Source organism: Spea bombifrons, chromosome 5, assembly GCF_027358695.1.
Source record: "Spea bombifrons isolate aSpeBom1 chromosome 5, aSpeBom1.2.pri, whole genome shotgun sequence".
Classification (NCBI taxonomy): Eukaryota; Metazoa; Chordata; class Amphibia; order Anura; family Pelobatidae; genus Spea; species Spea bombifrons.
In genome coordinates, this window is record NC_071091.1 from 48,889,262 (window position 1) to 48,915,310 (window position 26,049).

At 37.5% G+C, this 26,049-nt stretch overlaps 1 protein-coding gene across 11 annotated transcripts in view; it reads left to right on the plus strand.

Annotated features, from left to right (window-relative positions):
• The window catches only part of ARPP21 (cAMP regulated phosphoprotein 21), a 99,252-nt gene that overhangs the window by 50,640 nt on the left and 22,563 nt on the right, over positions 1-26,049 (plus strand). For 6 of the 11 annotated variants that reach the window (XM_053467386.1, XM_053467387.1, XM_053467389.1 and 3 more), the window contains 9 exons: positions 3,276-3,384; positions 5,976-6,077; positions 8,250-8,287; positions 9,826-9,882; positions 10,678-10,910; positions 13,489-13,707; positions 19,895-20,049; positions 21,062-21,169; positions 22,516-22,758. In XM_053467386.1, the coding sequence (XP_053323361.1) occupies positions 3,276-3,384; positions 5,976-6,077; positions 8,250-8,287; positions 9,826-9,882; positions 10,678-10,910; positions 13,489-13,707; positions 19,895-20,049; positions 21,062-21,169; positions 22,516-22,758 (1,264 nt within the window). The remainder of the gene's footprint in view (positions 1-3,275; positions 3,385-5,975; positions 6,078-8,249; positions 8,288-9,825; positions 9,883-10,677; positions 10,911-13,488; positions 13,708-19,894; positions 20,050-21,061; positions 21,170-22,515; positions 22,759-26,049) is intronic. The other 5 variants (XM_053467388.1, XM_053467393.1, XM_053467392.1 and 2 more) reach the window with 5 other exon arrangements.

Consider the following 26,049-nt stretch of genomic DNA (forward strand, 5'->3'; position numbering starts at 1 on the left):
TAATAACAATGCATTGTGAGCCCGTATATGTACGGGCTTTGTCTTGAAGGGGTTAACCTTCACTGTAACTAACAAGCCTAGACCAAATCCCAAAAAACAGCCTCAAGCCATTATCTCTTTTCCACACTTTAACTTCACAATAAAAGCAACTACAGTGGACAGGGGTAGATCTAGCAGGGCAGAAATTTCACTAATTGATGTCCAGCAAAGGCTGCATCCACAGAGGCATGTCTGTCAGTAAAAAAAGCATTGTTAATGAGAAGTTACAGGAGAATGGCTAGACGCACTTTGTAAGTAAATCTATGAGTCAAATACTCAACTAACTTCTATTTACAAGTGCATCTTTGAATGCATTTCAACCACGGCACTAGATATTTGTACCCGATAAAGTGTAGTGTGACAGGTTCACCAAGAGAGCAGTTGTAACTCCCAGTGATCACCCAGTATCCTCCTGTTGTCCCCGGAATCACTTCCAGAACCAGCCAGCATGCACACCTTTGAACCCTGCTATGTGTACCCAATAAGTAGACACAACTACCTTGAATTGAGTACAGCAGGAATGAATAGTTTATTGTTGTAAAACATAGACTCATATATCCACAGAACTTCATTAACATAAATTAACATTGATAAACAGGTACATGTAGACAACCCAACCTTTAATCCCCTTTAGGTACTGAATCTCCCCCTGGCAGCAATCCTGTTAATGGAATTAGTTACACAATGGAGTTACTACATGTGCAGTCTTTGTTTGGCAGCCAGGCTGGAGCCATCTCTGACTACCTTGGGGCCTTGTATGACAGGTCATTCTGTCATATATCTCCCCTTTAAAAAGAAGACTGAACTGGGGCCAGACCCCAACCGGGTCTGCAACCAGTTTAGTCAGGGAGCACGGTTTGGGTCCTAGACGAGGACAACAGTCCCACTCGCCAGGGCACGGAGACAGGGTCCATAATCTGTGGGTAGCAGGCTTGGTTTCAGTCCTCTCCAGGGCCCCAGTGATGGACAGTTCTGTCACACACTCCATCACATATCTCCTTTTTCTGGGGGAGACTGACATCTCATAAGACCCCAGAAGGTTTGCCTCCGAAGTCAGTTTGTAGATCTGGACCACCACTGCCAGCCACAAATTGGTATTCCTCAAAACGAAAGAGCATTACTCACCCAGCCGCACTCTGCTTCTCCCAAATAACGTAACTGTGGCTGGGAAGAAGGGCCAAATGTGCCTTCTCCCTGGAGTCCTCTCAGCCGCTGGGGAGAAGACATATGGGGTTCTGGGCTGACTGTCTGGCACCTCTGGGGACTGGAGGTGGCGACCGTAGTCCAATCCACCTGCCACATGCATCCCCTCCTGTATACTCCATCTGCCAGGGAGACATGTCGACCTTTCTCTCTCCAATTGCCCACAATTATGCGGGGGTTACAGGATCCATAGAAATCAATACTTCTGGGCAACATTGCAGCAGTAAAGCCAATGGAGCTGGGGTCACAGAGGGGAGCGGGCAGAGGCCAGCGGCACTCTGTCCCAAGGGCAGTGCTTCAGCTGCATTTGTAAAATCCAGTGGTACCACCAACTCTGGGGCTGCCTGACCGGACCCTCCTTGGTTGCTGTGGTCAGGCATGGGAACAAGAGAAAGGGGTGGGCAGAGGCCAGCAGTGCTCTGCCTCAATGCCAGCAGTTCCGCTGGGGGATCTGGCTGGGACATGCAGGGCGGCTCTCAGTCAGTTTCTGGGCCGTATTGCGGGGAATGGGGTGAGGGAAGGGAGTGGGCAGAGGCCAGCTGCGCTCTGCTAGGCTGTTTGTGCTTCTGGTGGGGGCACAATACTCACAGGATCCACCTCCTCTGGGGCACACTGCTGAGTACGGTCAAAGAGTTCTCGGTAGGCCTGCTCCAGGATCCATTCTTGGTAAACCAAATAATCGAAATCAGCTCACAAGTCTGGCAGGTAACAGGGCACATCTGCAAGAATCCCTTCCCTGAACTCCCGGATCTCCTTGCACCGATATTTCGATGGGCTACCAAATTCTCGGTCCTCCTGTAGGCTTTCCATTATCAATCCCGGGCCGCTAAAGTCCTTGCCCTCTGGCAGGTAGTCATCCTTCAGCTCTGGACACCACTGTGCGGCCTGCCAATACAGGGCCCGGTATCCACAATCCACAGTCATTTCAAGTGGAAGCAATTCACACCTTGGAACCCTGCTATGTGTACCCAATAAGTAGACACAACTACCTTGAATTGAGTACAGCAGGAATGAACAGTTTATTGTTGTAAAACATAGACTCATATATCCACAGAACTTCATTAACATAAATTAACATTGATAAACAGGTACATGTAGACAACCCAACCTTTAATCCCCTTTAGCTACTGAATCTCCCCCTGGCAGCAATCCTGTTAATGGGATTAGTTAATGGAGTTACTACATGTGCAGTCTTTGTTTGGCAGCCAGGCTGGAGCCATCTCTGACTACCTTGGGGCCTTGTATGACAGGTCATTCAGTCACATGTAGTCTTCGTGATGTTGCTGTTTTTTGATTCTCTGTAATAAACAGCGACTTACATTTAACTTTTTTATGAATATTTGTTACCAAAATAAACTATATATGTAGATATATATAATCTTGCAACTTTAATGCAGTAAATACAGTAAAGGTGGAGCAAGAGAAAGGTAAAGATACGGTCGGCGTCTTTGAAAAGAGGATGTGTATAGAAAAAAGGGTAAAAAAAGTCAAGAATATATAGCATGTTTAATTAAGGCAGAAAATAATTATAAAAAGGCAAGAATAAAAAGCAGTGAAATGGTTTTTCAGGTTCTTTTTTTCTCAACATGCTTGCCTTTTATACAAAAACAGTGGGTAGAAACAGCAACTTTTAAAATATAGTGATGGTTAAGTTTTGTGCCCTTCTGCTGGATAATGTACAAGAAGATATGTATATTGGGCACAATGACTAAATGCTTGATTACTACACATGATCTTGACCTTGTTCGTACAATTTCAAGTATTAATGTCACCAACCAGTAAAGCTTACTCTGCTGTTCTTAGTAATAAGAAAAGTTAGTATACTGTCTGCATTGTCGCAAGAAACAACATCATGACATCCGTATAACAAACTGTAATGAGATTTTGCACTCCTACATGTTGAAGGTATCAGTGTATGTTGAAGGTACCAGTGCGATTATTAATGAGTTGCGGGACCCCATTCTAGAGCTTTGCGAACACTGGATATTAAAACAACAAAGTCATTTTATTGATATGTTTTACTTTGCTGGCAGACCAGAGCAAAGGTTCTGTGAACATTTAAAAGATGAAAAATGTGAAGAATCCCAGAAGCGATTTATCTTGAAGCGAGATAACTCTAGTATTGATGCAGAAGACAATCAGGTTGGTTCTAAGTTTGGAGTTGCTGGCTTTTGGTCTGTTTTGAAGGTGTTCTTTTAACTCCCTTCATTGTCATGTCATTACTCCCTCTCCTCCCCTGCATTGTTAGTAAGTGAAAAGCATTTGACAACTTTGTGATTGCTAAAGCAAAAGCAGTGTGTAGGATGCATGAGTGGATTGCTTGGCAGTATTTTTCTGCATGATGATGAGATTTGAATGCTCAGAGCATTAAGGGTTGCTTAAAGTTGTATTTGCATTCCTTGATTATATGTTTCATTGTGTGTGTTCCTAATCATTGCATAATTCTGGTCCATGACATATTTGTGCCTAATATGTATTGATGTTGCAGGATGCAAGTAGTGTTTGGTTAATCCAGTTTGCATTATCTAACTAAATAGGTTATAACGTGTCTCGTTTTTGTAACTAAGGCATAAATGTGCTTACTTTGCATTTGCATGTACATGGCGTTTTGACTTTTGTGTGTATGATTTATGGTATGGTGGCATTACAATATGTTGAGGTGAACAGGCTTACTAAAAGGAGTATGCTGGTTCCCATTACATGATAAAAATAAGAAACCAAACCATCCTCTTTGTTCTGTAGAAATATGTTGTTGCTCGTATGACAGCATAAGTTTTTGGTTTTGTCTATTACATTTTCTCATATTGCTGTGTATAAGAGTATTGTTTTTTTTACTAGTCTGTAGAGAATATCTCTTTTCAGGAAACCACCTAAAACTTAATTATTGTAAATAAAATGTTTGTAGAGTATTACCTGAAACCATTCAATATTCATTATTGGAGGGTAAAAATCTGCAAGTGCTTGTATTGCTATCAGTGTTAAAATAACTAATCATTTGTATATTTATGGAGTTATGCATAATAATGTACAGGTTTGAATTTTTTACGTTCTATATTTGTTTGATGACAAATTCTGAAAGTAAAATGTGTGTCCAGTAGACATGGTAAAAAGGTAATAATCAACAGAGACCATGCCTGAAGGTATCAACTTCTAATCAGCAATTAAATTATAACAATTAGGAACGTGTTCTGCAAATACCATAACTTAAGTCATAAGGTAAGATGTGTTTTTGTCTTTATGTCAGTGGGACACTGTAAGTGCCAGATCTCTGCTTTATTGTACTGACTTTGCTGGTAGTGATAATTTAGGTTAATACTGCTACCATTTACTTGGTAGAACAGTTTCTAAAAAAAGTTTTATTCTCTGTGTTCCAGAGCTAGCAAATTTAATGAACAAATACATAAAAGACATATCTGTTAAATTGAAAATGATTTGTTGATTGTTTTCTTGTTTTGCTGCAGTTGGCTTCTGTACTGTAATGGTAGTACATTTTGAATGCTGCCATATCAGAGTGTGTCTGCTAAAGCAAATCATTATCTTAAAGTGTCCATTACTATTTTGCCTTTGTCGAATATCTAAATGTTGGCATTATTTTTATTTTCATAGTCACAATAACCTCATTATTTGGGCACAAATTTGACATATATATCTAGTATTGTGCATTCTGGAAATTGCTGCTCTGCCTTCAAGTGTGAATGTTAAGGGTGTTCTTAAATTATCCATGCGAAGCTCAAAAGTGTATTTGCTAGGGCAAATACTAGGATTACAATGCAGTCTTCACTGAACTGCTATGGGAAGTGTATAAGAATAAATTGCAACAAAAACCTTAGGCAATACTTTTGGTGGATGCAAAATATCAACCACATTAGCTTTAAATGGGAACATTAATAAAAAAATAATAACACAGTTGACCCACTGTATTTGCTTCAGACATACCTGTTCATCTTTACGACTGTAGTAATAGTATGTGTCCATTGCCTATAGTCAAAGTAAAGAGTTTTGTCAGTAAACTATTTTCATTTTGTTTCATTCAGTGGTGACTTATGTTTAATTGAGTGATTTTAAGCTGTAAAATTGGACTTGTATAAATCTTCTCTTGAGAATGTTAGGTATCTGCAATCCTCCAACTTATTTCCTCAAACGAATTAATGACAATTCAGGAAAAGTACTTTCATATATACATGGGTAGAAATAAATGTATTCTTAAGGGAAATTATTATTTGGCCCACACATATGATGACACTTCTGAAAGCGTATTTTAAGTGATACCTCTATGCAGTCACCTAGACTCCATGCAGAAGCATACAAAACCTTTTATTCGCTAACTTTCCATCCATACCTTTGCTTGTGAACTGGCTAACCCATTACATAAATTATGTTTTACTCTATAACCAGCAACATCACATTGTTGCACCTTGGTTTAAATGTTGGCTCTTAAAGTACAGTAACATATAATTTTGATGTGGAGCTATCAATAAAACTATTATTATATTGGCAGGGACCGCTTGCAAACAATTTACATCTCATAATTTTGTTTGATTTGGCAAGCAATACAATCCATTACAACATATATTTAAACCTGCTTCATAAGTATGATAGCAATATTTACAGTTATCACGTTCTTGCATACAGTCTTCTGTGTAACATTTACATGGAATACTTAAGTGAATGGGCTTTACTGTAGATTACTGAAGTTAAACTTTTTTAACTGTCTTGATATTTTTTCTACTCAGCAAAATAGAAATCATCCATTTAGAGATGACAGACGAAGTAAATCAATTGAGGAAAGAGAAGAAGAGTATCAGAGAGTGAGAGAAAGGATATTTGCCCAAGATGTGAGTAGTTGTTGCCTCTTCAGTGCTTCATTTATATTTTTTAGACAGCCAGTGCCCTTCTGTTCTAACTTATTCTAACAACTTGACTACAAATTAAAAATTATACATTGTAAAGTTTACATGGTATATGCTTAATGTAGCAATATAGTAAATAGTTGCACAGACAGCTCAGAAAATAAGTGTTTATAATTGGATATTATTTATAAATTTTAAACTTCTAATCATTTTCAATGCCATTTGTGCATGCATATTTTTAGGAAAAATAATACATTCATAATATAATTAATCCTTTTAACGATTACATTAAGGATTTTTGGTTGCTTTCTCCTCATTTGCTCGTTTTTAATGTTTATAACTTAGACATTCTTCTAATGGGATTAATTATCTAGGGAAAAATGCATAGGATATACATTTATGAGTTTATGTTTGCCAGCTCACTTCTAGGTGTTCACATACATTTGCAATACTATATACTTTCAATAAAGTGGAAGGGAAAGCTGGTAGATTTCTACACACAGATGCAAGTGATTACAACACTATGTAAGTCATTGTATGAAGATTAAAAGAGCACACTAGCTATCATATGTACTTTAATGCATATGATAGCTGTAAAGTCCCTTTTAATTTTTCATTTACTTCTTACAACTAAGTGCCGTGCAAAAAAAAGTGTTGGGCCAAATCCATCTCCCTGCACGTGATACTTCTTGTGAGCTCCAACACTGGCTTAAGGAATGCTTAATGAGAGCAGTTTATTGCGACTGATTGACTGCATCAAGTTCATTAAGTACCATTTTCCCCATTTATGAAACATTTCCTGCTAGCAGTTTATTTTCTTTTTATTATTTTCTTATTTTTTTTATTTTCTTTTTTAGTTTTTTTTTACCAACAGCATAATTATCCCTTCTGCTGATTTACCCTTTTTGGTAGGCTGTTTATCTGTATTATTATCACAATCCATAATGCAATATTTGCTTATCCTCACATTGGGAGCCAGTGTCAGCCCAAGTTCAAAACCAACATGAACATACACTATGAATTCCATATGTTATTTTCAGAACAGAAAATACTATGTAGTTTGTAAGTTAGAAAAATAGTGTGACATCAGTCAGGGGAAACATCTCATCATGTGGCCGATGAGGTGAGTTCAGTCTTGAATACTTATTACCCCTACTGCCATTTCCTGTAGCATGAGCCCATTTCTTGATAGCTTTGTATACATGTACTAGCTCGTATAGCTGATTTGCTCTGGGATGCCTTGGGTTGTCTTTACCATTGTAGCTACAAACCAATTTACCTCACTTTTTGCTAGTGTTCTAGGATAGCTTTCTTTTCACTTTCTTGTATATATTGTGCTTTTTGTTTCTCTAAAATGTTATCAAATTGTCAAAGCAGAATTTTTTTTATTTGTTATATAAGTTCCAAAGGGTTATAAATGCATTACCCCTTCAGGGTTCAGTAGCGTTGTTGGTTACCATTGTAGCTACAAACCAATTTACCTCACTTTTTGCTAGTGTTCTAGTATAGCTTTCTTTTCAGTTTCTTCCACTTTACATGTTGTGCTTTTTGTTTCTCTAAAATGTCAAAGCAGAATATATTATTTGTTATACAGGTTCCAAAAGGTTATAAAAACATTAACTTGAGCTAATTTCTTTTGACTACATGGGTCTGTTAACCATTGTAGCATCAGTTATGACATATTTTGTTTCTTACCTCCGTTTTAACCTTGACCCACTCGCTTTGTGTCTGTGTTACTTCTTGTGTTTCTGTTAATTCAATCATAATCACTTTCAAAGGAAATGCTGGCCAAACTTGAGTGTATTATTTTATGATTAATGTAGTCTAAATCAACTACAGCAGGAACGGAAAAGTCACTTCCACATAGCCTTTGGCTTAATTACAGTATTTCAGTTACTCACATACTGATAGTAAATATGATAAATTCTAATGAATTCTAATTAAAACTAAAATGTATGTATTCAATAGATGTTGTTTTGCAGTTTGCCAAGGCTCCAGCTTTTCTAATTATCTTGTAACCGCTATGTTACTATTTTCTTCTAGAACCAAATTAATTCATTCACATACCATTTTTTATAATCCATGATTATCAATATAATTTTTATATGTTAAATACAATATATTAAATGCATATATCATTTCTCATTTATTTCACAGTCAGTTACCTCCCAAGAAAACTTTTTCATGGAAATCAGGTAAATATATATAAAGTAAAGTTTCTGTTAAAACTAATTTTTCTTTCTAGCTATGTTCATTGTTCCATTGAAGAGATATACCAGTATAATAAAGTTGGACATTTTAGCCTAAAGCACTATATAGAAATCACCAAGTGCATATCTGTAGTTTTGCAGTTTACACACATAAAATGCTTATAGTTTTTGACTTTGGTAGAGTAATTGATGGGTTCAGCGGACAAATAAGATATTGATAGGTCACAGTGGGAGAAAATTGTGACATTTAAAGGAATTTGTTATTAATCATACACTGATAAATAATTTAAATCCCTGAAGCACTGAAAATATCATCACTGATTAAAATGTTCTTCCTAGCCAAGCCTAGCCAAGTCTCCTTTTGACTTATTCTAACGTTGACCCTGATACAACTAGTTTCATACTGGTCATTTATTACATAAATTTCCCACAAAACCATTGTCATTTCTGTGTGAAAACTTAAAAAGTTGATGGTATATTGAGGTATTAAAATCAATACTTTGGTGAGGTCTTCTGCATTTAGTAAAGTAGAAGCATAATTTCTGAAACGAAAACTGCTAACAACAAACACAAGAAATATTTTGTTTCATGTTGTTCTTCACAGCAAGTGGGGAGTAGAGGGGGATCAACTTAAAACCTTAAAAACTACTGGCACCTGTGCTCTCACCTTACGTTTTAATGTGGAAAAAGTCACTTCTAATAAGTATGAGGTTTTAAAATGTTTTATGAATATTGGAATTAAAGGTTTCTAGTTTATGACTAATAGCTATTACTCTTCAGCAGCTGCCTATGATAGCCATTTATATTTACATGCAAGTTTGAAACAACTGTAAATAGGCAATGTAACAATGTGTTTATTTAGTAATATTAGTGCTGAACAAGGAATCACCTCTATAATTTACAAAGTGGCATAAACTTTAACCGTAGAAGAGTCAGAAATTTGGCAGCTCCTCGAAAAACATTAGCCTAGTTTGCATTGTGGGAGATACAGCCCTGTAGCATCATTGTGTATTTCTGTGGTTCAGCAATTAACATTGGTGTAATTCAACTTGAGCTATACTATATCTTGATTTTATAGTTGGGACAAAATGGGGCACAAAAAAAAACTCATTTTTAAAGTAAGCACTGCATTGAGTACTTTTCTATGAAAAAATAACAAATGAAATTGGATATTGTACTGCATTTCAAGTAATATTAAATACAAAATCATGATTTTTTTCTTATTATATGACATCATATGCTTCATCTGATTCAATATGTGCAATCAAGCATAACTTGATTAATTCTACAGCTCAGTGGTTGATCTCTCCAACGAGCCCATTATCACCATTATCTGCAAAAGCTGGATAGTAGGGCAACTTGACAGGAAAGCACAATATTGCCCTAGAATAACAACTGTACCTATTTAAGTGGGACAGTTTGGAGGTGTCTATGAACTGTTTGCCAGTGGATATGTTTATTGCTGTTTAGGATATGAGTCTGGGCCCTAATCTATTTTTCTCTTTCTTTTTTTTAATGACTAGAATTGCAGACAGCACAAGTGTATGTAATGACATACAAAAGAAGAGGCAGCTTTTTAGGTTTGTATAAATACAAGAAGCAGCCATTGTTACAGTAGATGAAATGTAACACTAATCAAAATGTATAAGTAAAAAAGATTAAATGGTCTAGAAATAATTATGATTATCTATATAAATGAATGCAAAAACAAGCAGAAACATAACTAATGCAACTTGAGTATCCACAGCATAACATTTTCAGTATACAGTTATAATTATTATACAAACATCTGTCTTTTTATTTGTCACCTAGGAACAAACATTGTAGATTAATATCCAGTACTGTTAGTTTTTTACCAAGGTTAATTTGTATTAGACCATTAATTGTATCTAGTGGTTTAGTACTTTAAACACCTAATTATTTATTCATTAAGTTTTATTTATATAATAATGCAGTGGTTCTTACAATACAAATATATGGCAAAACTAGAATTGACAGAGAAACCGAAACGTTTGGTAAAAATAGCCCTGCTCACAAGCTTGCAATCCAGAACTGAATCAATAAATCAGTTAATTAGTTGCCACATTGTCATGAAGCTGTATGTGAATTGTATGGGTACGTGGAATAATAAAGAGGGCATTCATAGCTAATGTGCGCTTTTTTAGATGAGGTATTTACAAAACCCTAGAATGCCAAGAGGTTAAATAACAAATAACAAATATATAAACCCAACTGCAATAATAATAAAATTTGAATGCCAGTGTTCAGAACTAGTAGGGCAAACATGCATATATACATATACATTGTTATTAGTTCATTAATTTTTACTTTTTACTTAACATTGTAAAATTACTTTACATTGCTATTCCTTCTAGGGGTAATAGAAATGGCTCTGGAAAAACATCTGGAAGTCGTCAAAGCAGCACAGAAAATGATCTAAAATGGGCTGATCAAAGACCTTGGAGCAGTACAGATTCAGATAGCTCAAACCGCAATCTGAAGCCAGCCATTACAAAAACTGCCAGCTTTGGTGGAATAACAGTGCTGACAAGGGGAGATAGCTCTGGCAGTAGCAACAGGAGCACTGGCAAACTGTCTAAAGCAGGTAGTTGGTACATATAAGGGTTCCTTAATGTTGACATTGATGTTATACCAGTAAACATTAACCCCTTTGGGGCAATGGCTGATTTTATTTTTTGTACCCTTCGTGACAACAGTTGTTTTAACATTTCTGCGGTGCTCGTGTTTAGCTGTATTTTTCTTCTTTCCTGTTTACTGAACCCACACAAATTATATATTATTTTTTCAGGACAAGAAGGGCTTTCTTTAGATATCATTGTTTTGATTGAATCATATCATGTACTAGAAAACAATATATATAAAATTGAGAAAAAAAGGACTTTTACTTTAAAAAAATCTTTTACTCATCTATGAAAGCTAATGAAAAAAACCTGCTAAATAGATTCTACTATTTCTCCTGAGTTTAGAAATACCCAATGTTTTTTTTTGCAAGTTATGGGGGCTTTAAATACAAGTAAGTATTTTTTGAAGCTGGCCAATCCATTTTCCCCATCAAACCATATATTTTTGAACACTAAACACCAAAGAGTATTTCATATTCTAGTATTTTAACTATTTGCATACACTAATTCTACCACCAGTCTTTGTCAAACTTGTTTCCACACATATTTTACTTCATGTATGAATTAACAGGTCCTGGTATACATCACTGTCACACAACACCCCAATATGTGTTCAGTAACATCTCCTGAGTACAGTGATGAGAACAGCCTGGCTGTTTTGGGTCAGAAGGGCCACATTTGGGGCATGCACATTTTTCATTGTTGAACTTTGGCATTTGGTGATCCACTGTCTATGCCCTATTTGATACATCTTTGAGTCTGGCTAATTCATTGTGTCCAATAAAACCATATATTTTTGAAAACTAAACACCCCAGTGTATTCCAAATGCTGTTATTTTAACTCTTTGCATGCACACATTTTACCACCAGCCTTTGTCAAAGTTTGCAGTAGTATTTTCTGTGTGTATTTTTCCCACACACGTTGCACTTTAGGTATACATTTTTAGCTTCTGGTAAATGTCACTGTCACCCCACTATGTCTTCAGCAACGTCGCCTGAGTATAGTGTTACCCAACATGTATGGGTTTCTCGGGTGGTTTGGTGGCTAAAAGGGCACATTTGGAACGTGTGCATTTTTCAAATTGGAAATTTGACATGTGGTCATCCTTCTCCATGTGTTAATTGGGACATTGTTGAACTCGGCCAATTCAATTTATCCCATCAAATCATACTTTTTTTTTTTTTAAAGTAGACACCCCAACGGTATTTAACATGCCAGTATTTTAACTCTTTCCATGCGAGAATTGTTTGAAGATATAGTGCTAATTTTAGGACTTGCTTATATATATTTTTACATTTTTTGGAACTGGAAGGTTCCCCTGATGGTGACATCAGTGGAAACTTATTTTTACATGTAACCATTTTTTTTATTTCTTTTTCTAATTATTTTTATTTTTTTCTAATTATTATTTTTTTTACTTTATTTTACTAATCACATTGTGATTCGAAAGCTGTATTCAACCAACAAGGGGAGCCAGAGTTCTCAGAGGAGTCTTTTAAGAGTCTTAAGAGTTTTTTAAAGGACACGCTGCCATCTTGCGAGTGGCAAAATCTCGCAGTGGTGGTTGTGACTGCTCTCCAGAGCTGTCACAGTACGTCCTAGGGTGGGTGTTTGGTGTAGCTGAATGCCCCGCTATCGAGGCATTTTAGCAACACCATTGTGTGTACGGTGTATGGTGGATGTTGACGCCCCAGGGAGGGGCCAGACATGGCCCCTGGTGCCAATCTCGTTGTTGCTGAATGCCTCAACATCGAGGCAATTCCCTTCTGCACATTGTGGGAGTAGGAGGAACTGACATGATAAAACAAAATACATGCAATAACTGAAACCAAATAATCAGAGTATTCAGAGAGCTTGTACAAATTCAGAAATTAACCTTATTAGGGCTGCAGGTTTTGGTCTTACTATTGACTTATAAAGAGGCAAGAAGATATCCTCCTCCCGTGAATCAATACTACTTTTTATACATGCCAATATCCTATTGGCCTTTGCAGCTGCTTACTGGCATTGCACACTGTTGTGTCACCTACAATTACTCCTAAATCCTTCTCCTTAGTAGTATTTTTTTTTTTACCAAATTTGTCTGTATTGAACTATATTTGCCACTTGCCTGCCCAGCCTCCACTCATCAAGGAACATCAAGGTTAGACTGTATTATCCTACCTGATTTTGTGTCATCAGCAAACACTGAGACACGGCTCAGAAGACGACCCAAGACAGAACCCCTAGGTACTCCACTTAATAACTTGGTCCAGTTTGATAATTTTCCATTTATAACCACTCTTTGCATTCTATCTTTTAGCCAATTTCCAATCCTATTTTTGATTTTTACAGTAATGTTTTGTGTGTGGAAGCGTATCAAGTGCCTTAGCAAAGTCCAAATAGATCACATTAATTCCTAGATCTGTATTTTTACAGACTTCTTCATAGAATGCGATTAGGTTGGTTTGACAAGCCCTGTCTTAAAATGCTTTATCTTGAGTGTATCTATTGTATGCAAAGTATGCATATTAAGGAAAATGAAAATGTTTGTACTGTTTCAGGCTCAGAGTCTTCCAGCAGTGATGGTTCCTCAGGATCTCTATCACGAACGCATCAGCCTCTTCAAAATTCACCCATTGTCCCAGGAACGTCAGTCAGCACCACAGGCAGCATATCTTTTCCTGAAAATGGAGTAGCTCCTAGTAACACCAGCTATATTTTACTGCCACTTGAAGCTACAGGCATACCTCCTGGCAGCATCTTGCTCAACCCTCACACAGGTAATATTCTGGTTTAGCACTGCTTATCTGGACTCCAGGCCAGCATAATAATATACAAATGCAGGCCTAGAGGGTTGTTATTTAGATATTTCTCAAATGGAAATTTCTTATTTGTCAATTCATGTATTACTTGCAATCTAAATGTGATATTTTTCATGATTTGGACAGGGTTATATATTGCAGAAAATTTCACAATATGAAAAAACAACTTCATCTTTATCTACACTTCTCTCTTTAGATATTCTAGTGACTCTTCAATAGCTATATATATAAAGTAAATGTTCTCTTAATGCATGCCCATTGGTACTGTTAGCAAAAATTATGTAAAGCATATCATATTTGTTGGTGCTTTTTCATGCATGTCCTTAAATCCATGGTCACTTGATAAAGTATATTATTTGATGAAATGTGATACCAAAAAGATACCAAAAAGAATATATAGTATAAGGTTCGCTGATAATTTAATGTGACCTATAACATGAACAATTCAATTGCAAAACAAACTGAAATCTTTGTTACATAGGCTGAAAAAAGACATGCATCCATCAAACTAGGGGAAAAAAATCCTTCTAGAAAAGTTATATCCTGAATATTATGTTTTTGCAAATATTCATCCAGTTGCTGTTTAAACGTCTGTACAGACTCTGATAAAACTACCCCTGCAGGCAGAGAATTCCACATCATTATTTTTCTTACTGTAAAAAACCCTTTCCTTTGCCTTAGAATAAATGCGTGACCATGTGTCTTATGCATAGTCCTGTTAATGAATAGACAATGGTTTGTATTGGCCCCAAATATTTTTGTATAATGAGGTCACTTGGAAATTTCCTTGTTTTTGCAAGTAAAACAAATTTTGTCCATTAAAATATCATCAAATACAGTGTAGACATTGTTAATGTTGTAAATCATTATTGTAACTGGAAGGTGAGGTCTGCAAATATTTGGACACTAACACAAGTTTTGTTATTTCGGCTGTTTAACAAAATAAATTCAAGTTACAATTAAATAATGAATGTGAGCTTAAACTGCAGCTTTTCAGCTTTAATTGGAGGAAGGGTTTAGGAATTACAGCTCTTTAATATGCAGCCCCCTCTTTTTCAAGGGGCCAAAAGTAATTGGACAATTTCTCAAAAATGTTCCTTCATTATTTCTTCGTCAAGTAAGCAGATAAAAGGTCTGAAGTTGATTCAAGGTGCAGTATTTGCATTTGGAAGCTGTTGCTGTGAACCTACAACATGCGGTCAAAGGAGCTCTCAATGCAAGTGAAACAGGCCTTCCTTAGGCTCCAAAAAAGAAACAAAGAAAAAATCCATCAGAGAGACAAGACGAAAATTAGGAGAGAAAAAAAAAACACAGTGGTGAGCTCTGCAACACAAAAAAAGGCTTCAACGTCCACAGAAAACAACAGTGATCGATGATTGTATGATCCTTTCCATGGTAAAGAAAAAAACTATCACAACATCCAGCCAAGTGAAGAACACTGTCCAGGAGATATGCATATCATTATCCAAGTCTACCATAAAGAGAAGATTTCTGAAGAGAAAATACAGAGGGTTCATCCCAAGGTGCAAACAATTTATAAGCCTCAAGAATAGAAAGGCCAGATTAGACTTTGCCAAAAAAACATGTAAAAAAGTTTTAGAACAGCATTCGTCGAACAGATGAAACTAAGATCAACCCGTACCAGAATGATGGGAAGAAAAAAGTTTGGAGAAGGCTTGGAACGGCCAATGATCGAAAGCACTTGTGTTTATTTATGATGTGTTAGGGGCTGTGGGATGGTTAATGGGCTGGTGAGTAATCAACAATGGACTTGACCTCATACTCCTCATGGTTGTCGCTGGAGAAAGGGCGAGGAGCGGAAATGGATACATGAAACACGTTGTGGATACGCATGGACTGGTGAAGATCTAGGGCATAGGCTACCGCGTTTATCCGTCGCTGGATATGAAATGGCCCAGTGTAGCGGGGAGACAGTTTAGGGGATGCATTTATGGCAGCATTATGAGCAAATTCCACCTAAGGTATTAGGTCTGACCTGCCAAACTTGTGGTCAGAAATGTAACACAGCAGAAATTGCTCCAGCGCCTGATTTGTCCATTTCGCAGCTCCATTAGACTGTGGATGGTAGGTTGAGAAGAAAAAGATCTGGATACTCATTTGTGTGCAAAATGCTCACCAGAAATTGGCTGCCCTGGTCTATTCTTTGGTAGCCCATGTAACCTATTATGAAAACTAAAGCAAATTCCGTAGCTGTAGGGAGCTTCTTGAGAGGGACACAGTGGAACATTTTCGAAAAACGGCAATTAGGATTACCGTGTTGCCATTGGAAGGTGGCAGGTCCACAATGAAGTAAGTTGGACCAAGGTCTTTCACCATTGGGAATAGTTTGTAGCAGGCCCACTGGAACGTGTCCGGGAGATTAACTTTGGGCATAAATGGTACGTGCAGCAACAAAGGCGACAACATCACTGGACAGGGCCATCAGAACAGTTTAGAAATGGACCATAGTAACTGTTTTTTTCTGGGCTGCCCAGCTGCTTTAAGATTGTGATACGTGCTGAGCACCTTAGGGCAAAGGTTCTCAGCTACTTAACAACACTGGATAGGGTTTCAGGAGGGGTATTTACCAGTGCGGCCCAGATTTCCTCACCTATTAGAGATGTTTTACTGGTTTAAATTAAAGCTAGAATGTGGTCTGGAAGGATCATAGGTGTCAGAGGGTTCTCCTCATTAGAGGAAGCAAATTGTCTGGACAGTGCATTGGCGTTCACATTCTTGGTACCTGGGAGGTAGGATACCAGGTAATTAAAAAGAGACTTTATTTGCAAAATAAACCACAAGGGTTTAACTGACTTTCTGGGGTAGGATGCCTCAGAGTCATCGACTTCCAGAGTGAAAGGCAAGTAAGTGTTCTTGTGGGCCAATATAGGAGCCTAAGCAAACACACTTTTAATAGACTCAAAGGTTCTTATAGCTTCTGGAGACCAATGGGTGGAATTGGCATCCTTTCTAGTCATGTCCATAAGTGTCTTTACCAGGGAGGAGAAGTTTCACATGAACCCACGTTAGTAGTTGGCGAAGCCATGGAAACGTTGGAAGAACAGAGACCCACTGGTGGGGGCCATTCTAGGACCGCAGAGAGCTTTAAGGAGAACACAGCAGCGGAAATAATGTAACTCAAAAATGGTTCTTTCAGAGCCGTTGCAGCAAGCGACATCTGTGTGGTGGTTTCCTAAGGATGGAGAGTGTATCAGAATGTCATTGAGAGAAACCACCTGGAGTTTCTGCAACATGTCCCGGAGGACATCATTAATAAATTCCTGGAAGACAGCATTGCAGTGACCGCAGGGCATTACGAGGTATTGAAAATGCCCGCTTCTGGTGTTAAACGCAGTCTTCTTTCGTGACCTTCTTTAATTCTGACCAAATTGTATGCCCCTTGCAGGTTGAGTTTGGTGAAGATGGTGGACCTTTTCAGGCAGTCAGAGAGCTCCGTTATCAGGAGTATCAGATAGACGTTCTTCACGGTTAAGACCCATGTAGTCAATACAGAGTCTAAGCTTGGAACCCATCTTCTTCACAAAGAAAAAGAGAACTTGTGAATGAACTCCCGGGATAGAGCATCTGCAACACACTATTTCATGGCCTTATTCTCTGTGACAGAGAGATGGTATACTTGTTCACCAGAAGGTATTGCACCAGGTTGCAACTCGATGGTGCAGTCAATAACCAGTAGGTAATGAGTAGAACTAAATACTTTACATTGGAGTACATCATGGTGGAGAGCCCCTACAGTCATAGATAGCTGGACAGTCTTGTGAGTCACCAGAGCGGGCTGTAAGGGTCTGCTGTCAATGGCCTCAATGGCCAGTGGTAAAGAGAAAAGTGTGAGCAATTAATGCATTTCCATACTCCAGCTGATGAATCCACAGAAGTCCAGTTTATGAAGTTTATTGAAAAAGTAGTATAATAACAAAGCCAAGGGGGTAGCAGAGGCTATAGGGGCAGCCTGAGGTTGCTGAGATGGCAAAGCACGGTGCGCCGTTTGAAGTAGCAACATCTGAAGGCCCTGTGCAAGCTGACCCATTCTCTGGTCTACCTGGTCCAAACAGGTAAAGACATTAGTTGGATCGTACCTTCTGAGTTTATGGCCCTTGTGTAATGTTAGGGACCAGGAACCAGACATAAACTATAGTGCAAAACACCTTTATTAAAAATAATGTAAACAAGGCAAAATCGTATACCAAAAACGTAGCTCAAAAGACAAGCCGGGGTCAGAAGCCATAACGGTACTCACCTAAGTCGGTTCAGGAACACAGAGCATAACAAAGCCAGGAAGCAAGCCAGGGATCAGGAGCCAGGAGGGTCATCAGGGATAGCACGGGCACACTAACGTAGGATAAACACACTAGCAGCCAAACAACAAGGGCCAGGAGGAAGTGAATCCTTGTTGTTTAAATAACCTAAAGGGACTGGATAATGGGCTGGTCCAAGAAGAGTAGCCATGGTAACTAAGGAGGAGATTACCAGACAGGCTGTATAACTCTGGCAGTGAACAGAAAAGCAGCCAGACCATAACATGATGTGATTAAAGACAGAAGAAGCCAGATGAAAAGTGGATAGGGATATATTGTCTGCTCAGATTCAGCCTAATTCAGCAAAGTTGATTGGAGAGCGCTTCACTTTGCAGATGGACAATGATCCAAAACATACTGCAAAAGCAACCCAGGAGTTTGTAATATTCTGCAATGGCCAAGTCAATCACTTAAACTCAACCGAATCAAGCATGCATTTAACTTGGTGAAAACAAAACTTATGGCAGAAAGACCCACAAACACACAACAACTGAAGACAATTGCAGCTGGCAAAGCATAACAAAGGAGAAAACCCAGTGTTTTGTGATGTCCAGGCGTTCCAGACTTCATTGCCTGCAAAGTATTAAAAATTTTATTTATGATTGTGTTGATTTGTCCAATTATATTGGAGCCACTGAACTAAGGGGACTGTGTATAAAAAAAGGTTGCAATTCCTAAACTAAAATTAACATTTTATTTATGATAGTGTCGATTTGTCTAATTACATTTGTGCCACTGAAGTCAGGGGACTGTGTATAAAAATGGTTGCAATTCTTAAACATTTCATAAAATATTTTTGTTCAACTCCTTGAATTAAAACTGAAAGCCTGCACTTCAATTGCATCTCAAAATCCATTGTAGTAGCATACAGAGCCAAAATTATAAAAATGGTGTCAGCATAGGTGGAGTGTCATCCAGAACCTACAGGTATTATGCAGTATGGGTTGCAGGCTGGGTATATCTGCCCTTTCCCAAATTAGAAATACTATACTTGTGATTAATGACAGCTATTAAAATGTAAAGATGCAAGAAAGCAGAGGTGCTAAAAGATGTGAATACATTCAAGGGTATGTTATACTATGGTACAGCCAAGTGACTTGTACTTAAAATTAGAAACAAAATGATTTTTTTTCTACACCAAAAGACCTTTAAAGGTGAATACCTTGAGCCTACGAGGCCTCACCATCAAGGAGACAGCTGAGGGAAGTTCCTGTGTGCTCCCAAGCCAAGGAAAGACCTTGGGGAAAAATTCCATCATCCAAAGCTGGCATTACTTGCCTGGACCCATATATGCTATCTAGTGAAGGTCTAGGCAGGGAAGGTTAAGATAGAAAATGTTTAGTCTGGTCATCCTGTACCAAAAAATTATAGCCAGAGAGGGGTCCGATTGGGAGCTAAGCTTTTCATTTTATTATTTTGTTTTGGGGTATTTATTTGTGCACCTGCCAATTAAAAGTCACAGTCTGCTGAAATGTGTGTTCTTATTGCTGTAGAAGGCCGTACTTTAAGATCTGAAAATCTTAAGATCACCTTATTGGCCCTCAGCTAAGATGTAAAGTTGTTTAAACATTTTATAAATATTTGAGCAACCTAACTTATGTTTAGGAACACATTTACTTTAAATGACCTATATTTTTGAAATTTGCAAGCATGAACCTGACATATTCTTTCTGACCATTATGTGTTTAGTGTTTCCAACACTTTCATATAAAATGGCAAAACAAGCACTGCAGTGGAGGCACTATGGTTAATATATTAAAATGTTATGAAGCCAACATTCTGAGCAGTGGTAGGGTTACTGTCTCTTTAATTATATTGTTGAATTGCAGGCCAGCCATTTGTAAACCCAGATGGCACACCAGCGATATACAATCCTCCCAATATTCAACAGGTGTTAAGACCCCAAATTCTTGGACAAACATCTGAACAGACTTCACATCAACAGCAAACCCAGCAGCAAGTACAGGGGCACCTTCCTACACAGGTATTTTTCAAATGTAACCAAAAACAATTCAGATACAACTGAATACTATTTTAAAGTCGATGTTGTTAAAATAAAATTCCTAATTTGCTTTGTGTTGGGAACTCGTAATGAGGATCTGAAATAGTACTTGTAATAGTATTCGTGGAATTTTAATCATGAAATATTTGTGGAGCTGCGGCTTTAATAAAATCATATTATGAATACCTATTCAGTGTGGTGTTGATAATCTTGATACCATTGTACTTTATACTTTGAGAATTTAAGTGATTGAGGGCAGTGGGTGTAAAGCATAATCCTCTTAAGTAATTGACTGGCAATGTGCAAAAAGATCTACTATATAAAATTGATGTCAATAGAATACAGAACAAAGAACATGGTATGTACAAGAGCATTTTTAGATTTCTTAACAGCTTACTTTAAAGCAATTAAAATTACAAGTTTCAGGCTGAATTCTATATTGAATTATTTGTGTAAATGTGTATATTCACGCAAATATACACATTTTTTTTACAAATATGTAAAAAACATTTTGCATATTTATCATACCTTATATTATTATTATTATTATCTTTTATTTATATAGCGCCAACAGTTTACGCAGCGCTTAATACAATACATAAATTCAAGGGATATGACAAGACAAGAATTGACAGACTTAGACAAACCGATACATTTGGTGGAGAGAGCCCTGCTCGCAATTTCTTTGTTCATAAAATATTTCATAAGTGGTTTCTACATTATGCAAATGTAATTTGCAATAACACACCATATGGCATATTAACATGGAGTATAATTGAGATCATTTAGATTTTTGCACGTTAGGAAAAATCTGTTCTATTTCCATCTGTAATCGGCAATCCACTATTTATACAGTAACATCAAAATAATCACACACAATTAACTGCATTTAGAATATAATTTGTCTATGCGAGATTCTTTAGATAAACCATAGTGTAAGGTTAATATGGGAATCATCTATTTGATAAAATTGTAACAAGTGTACTTCTCTCAGACTGTCCAGGCTATGCAGACCTCACCTCAGACTGTGCAATACCCTGTTGTCTCTTATCCTCCTCCTCAACATCTTGTTCCTGTCTCATCTACACAACAATTCCATGTGGTAAGATAATGTATTATTCTCTCTTTAAAAAGTAGATCTGCTAATAGGTTAGTACCACCACCACATGTAGACTGGTGTTTAAGCAGATTGCATCCCATCCAATAATGCTGGTAATTTAGTAGGTGATTAGTATGTATATGTTTAGCTTCAAGATCAAAGTAATAGGTGTCAGTAAAGTATTAGAGATTGTGCCTTCTCTCCCTATGAATAGGGAGAGAAGGCACAAAAAGGACAAAACAACTGGAATTTATGTAGATGGGAAACAGGTGAATCTACTTTTATGTACAATTTTAAAATTTCTCCATACAATATGTGTGGTACATTATATCACATTGCTTGTTTTCTGTAAAATCCAGTTACAGGAATAAAACTCAATTAAGAAATGCTTGAGTGTCTTCTGTTTGATGTCCATTTAGACAGAATATTGTTTGTCTATCTTTCAATTATTGTTCTTTATTAATCTAAAGTGTTGAAACATGTGAGTGATGTCATCTTCAGATAGTCCTATATTAACCTTGTTCCCTACCTTTTTCCTCTTCTGATAATTATCAGTTGCTGCTGGAATTTTTTGTGGTTGTGTTGATATTTTATGTATTGTGAGAAAGCATCACTTAATTGGTAGTGTACATGGCCTAATTTAAGGACTGCGTTCCCTAAGCCATACAAAGCATATGTTTTAATAAGGGGTTTTTCATGTTTATTGTTCCCTATGCCAGGTCCATTTTGGGCTTGCTGATCTTGGTTTCAAGTATGTTCTTACTGTTTAAATACAGTATATATGCAGTAAAGTGCTGTGCAAAATGCATAGGTTATAATCAGGTGTGAAAGTAAAATGCTTTAAAAAATAGACATGTTAATTTATTTCTGTCAGTGAACAGAAGAAAAATCTAAATCAAATTAATATTTGGTGTGACCACCTTTTGCCTTTAAGACAGCATTAAGACCTCTAGGCACACTTGCACAGAGTCAGGTATTTTGTTGGCATATAGTTAGGTGTATGATTAAACAATTATACCAAACAGGTGATAAACACAATCAATAACTTAAACAACTGTGTAGAAGGAGTAAAACTAGATGAGGAGCAGCCCAACTAAGGTTGCTGAAGAAAGTTTAATGTCAAAAATCATACAACGTGGCAAGAACCACGCACGACACAGGGCAGTTATCCTGGTTGTGTTTTGACTACAGTATATGTATTATTACAATGTTCAAATTAGTCTAATGTCATTGCAGTTTTTTGCCAAATAACCCTGTGAAAATCTTAAAAAAAACAAACGCTTTAGTATAAATCGGATGGGCTTCTTTCTTTGTAATACATGTATTTATATAATCTAATTGCTTTGCAGAGAGATGACATAACAATCCCGTTTAACCAGCTAAACTTGAGTCGCCAGTCATCAGGGGAGACATCTGAGCCATCTTCTTGCCCTGTCTTTTCACCAGGGCTTCTAGCACAACCACCCCAGCAGCAAAGTTTTATGTTAGCCTCTTCTTGTCAATCAGTTTCACCTGGAAGTTCATATCAATCAGCCACACAAGTACTGCAGTCCCAGTCACCACAGGGATATGTTAATCAAACACCTGCACAGGTAAAAGTCATTGACTAGTTAATCACATGTTTGGTTTCCGTATTAATAATATGTTTTATTTATGAATATTTACTTTGGTTCAAACTGCAGCTCATTCTTAATAATCGTGGAAAATATGCTCCATGTCTCCATGTCGAAACATGTAACATGAGAGTTTGTTTATACAAAAAATAGAATAAAGATGTCTATTTACTACACTGTAATTGCTTGCATAATGGCAAAAAAGTTTTTAGCCGTAAACAAAAGTCCAACTCACAGATTCACTAAAGCAAACTTGCTTTAGTGCTCACACTTGAGTAAAAGAGAGTCTAGTGAATGTTAGTAAACCTAGGTGGGGCTAATGATTGCACTCTTCTCTCACTTTGTGTTGTGGTGCAATAGGTAATTAAATCAACTTGGGGGTATTATTCATAGATACATTCCAGTTACCCCCATCCCCTGCTCAGAGGAACAGGGGGTTCAAATGTATACAATCACCCTATGGGAGGCAATGACCCTATTCCATACCTCCCCCAAACGAAGGGAGAAAGGAAGGTATCGAGGGATGGAGGAAGGAAGGGAGAAAGGAAGGAATCGAGGGACGGAAGAAGGAAGGAAACGAGGGACGGAAGAAGGAAGGAATCAAGGGATGGAAGAAGGAAGGAAGGAAAATATAAGAGAGACTACTCAGATCATTCTTAAGAAGATTTCAGCCACTTTATATGTGTTTAGCATAACTTTTGTTGTGCCATCTTATGCTTTAAATGCAATCTTTTACCTCAAACTGAAAATTACAACAATATTGCACCTTTTAGAACTTTTAATTCTTAACTTTTAAGAAGTTTTACTAGCAATTTTGATGGGCTTTATGTACCACATACATTTGTGTATTTTTATTATTAATCACAAATATTGATATATACATATTACACTATTTTTTGCATTTCTGTTTTCTTTTTTCCCATGTATACCGTATTTGCTCGATTATAAGACGAGGTTTTTTTCAGAGCAAATGCTCTGAAAAATACCCCTCGTCTTATAATCGGGGTTGTCTTATAATCAGACCTCAAATAGGTCTGACTATGAGACGACTAAGATCCAGATCCCCCGCAGCTGCAGGGGACCTGGATCCTCCTGCTCCCCCGCCCGGCCCCACTTACCGGTAATTTTGAGTCGCCGGTGTGTAGCTGGGGCAGTGTGTAGATTAGCCGCACCGGTGCGGGGAACTCTGATCTCTGACAGTCGGGGAAGGTCTGCGCGATGGACGCAGACAACCCCCGCTGCTAGCCACGCCTCCTTCTGGCTGCAGCGTAAGTGCATGGGATCTACATGCTGCCCCGGCTACATGACAGGGAAGTCAGAAGCACCGGTAAGTTTGGGGGGGGGGGCGGGGGAGTGTTAAATGGGGGGCATAAGGCATTTCTGGAGGCAAAGTGCTCTGTGAAATGCCATTTAACCCCCTTAATGCCACTCTGCCTCCAGAAATGCCTTTTTAATCCTCTATACGCCACTCTGCCTCCTGAATGCCTTAAACCTCCCTATATGCCACTCTTTCCCATAATATGCCTTTTAACCCTCTAAATGCCAGAGGCATATAGGGGTATAAGGCATTTCTGGAGGCAGAGTGGCACATAGGGGGTCAAAAGGCATATCATGAGGCACAGTGACAAATAGGGTTAAAAGGCATATCATGGGGCACAGTGGCATTTAGAGGGTTAAAAGGCATATCATGGGGCACAGTGGCATATAGGGGGTATAAGGCATTTCTGGGGCAGATGTGCATAACTGGGGGGCAGGTTGGAAAATAGAAGGAAATAAAACCAAAATATTTTTCTCAATCATAGCTTTTATTAAAAAAAAAATAGTTTAGATGAATTAACATTTACTGGTAAAACGTTTTTCCTATAGGGTCGTCTTATATTCAGGCTTTTTCTTTTTTCCTAAATTAATATTCAGATTTGGGGGGTCGTCTTATAATCAGGGTCGTCTTATAATCGAGCAAATACATATCGTATTTGCTCGATTATAAGACGACCCTGATTATAAGACGCCACTCTTTCCCATAATATGCCTCAAGCTGTGAATATTGAACTTTTAACATTGAGAGGAGTGTTTTACGGGTTGCTGCAAACATTGGGAACGTAATATTTCTTTATTTAATTTTGTTTTTTGCTTTCAAACGTGGGATTGATTGTTTCCACTTGACATCTTTGTGTAACAAGGAATGTGCTAAATTATTGTAATGTCATTGATGAGTTTTACATTTGTCATGTAATGAGCCATCTTGGTAATGTGTAGAGGAACTATAGAGATGATGCTCAAATAACCATGTAAATTGTCAAGCAGCCAGAAACTGTCGGGCCCATGGTGCAAAAAGCACTTAAACCCACCTTTCCCTCTCCCCTTGTCCCTGTTCTCCTTTTCCATCATATTTCTGGTGCTCCCTCACCCTCGACTCTCCATTCTTTTTAGTTTAGTTCCTCTTCTTTTTTTTTGCCATTTCTCTCCCCCAGCACACCTCCTTCTAGAGCCAAATATATTTTAACTTAGGTGTTTGGTCATACAGACATCTACCTCTACCTGACACTTTCCTCCACACTTTTCAACCTCCACTTGTTTTCCCTTTGTTATTCTGGGCACCTCCCCAACATTCCTTTTTAAGGAATTTATATTATATATATATATATATATATAATATATCTAGTCAAGGTCTGACTTAAACAGAGGATCACATCACATACATTACATACTAGAAAGCTCTACAACATTGAAGGGCATTGCTATTTATATCTGTCCTGGTATAGATCTGTTAGGATAGAAAATTTAACTTTGATCTTTCAATTTAATATGTTCGAGAAACAGAAATGTGAACATATTGTTATTTTTCTTTAAAATTGAGTTTGGCCTGTATATTACAACACAATACACCAACATTTATACTTATGATATAAAATTGCTCAACCAAAAAATTGTTTAATGTTCCTATCTGAATAGAAAATATTCCATGCCATAAGCATTTTTTTGTCCTACTGTCTTCATATTTGGAACACAATACAGCCATTTTTCCTCAGGAGCTTACTTGTGCTTAATCCAAAAGGCTGTTTTATTTGACAGCTGCTTGTTATATATAACATAAAATGATATTGTCTTCCAAGTTTAAAATTGCTGTTTGTTCAAAAGTTTTGAAGATTCTTCCTCAGTGCATGGCAAGTTTTATGGTTGAATTACCTGATGTGTGAAGATATAAGGGCTTAGCGTCATTTCTACTATTTAAGAAATGTTTTTCATATAATGAGTCTACAATGAAAAAGT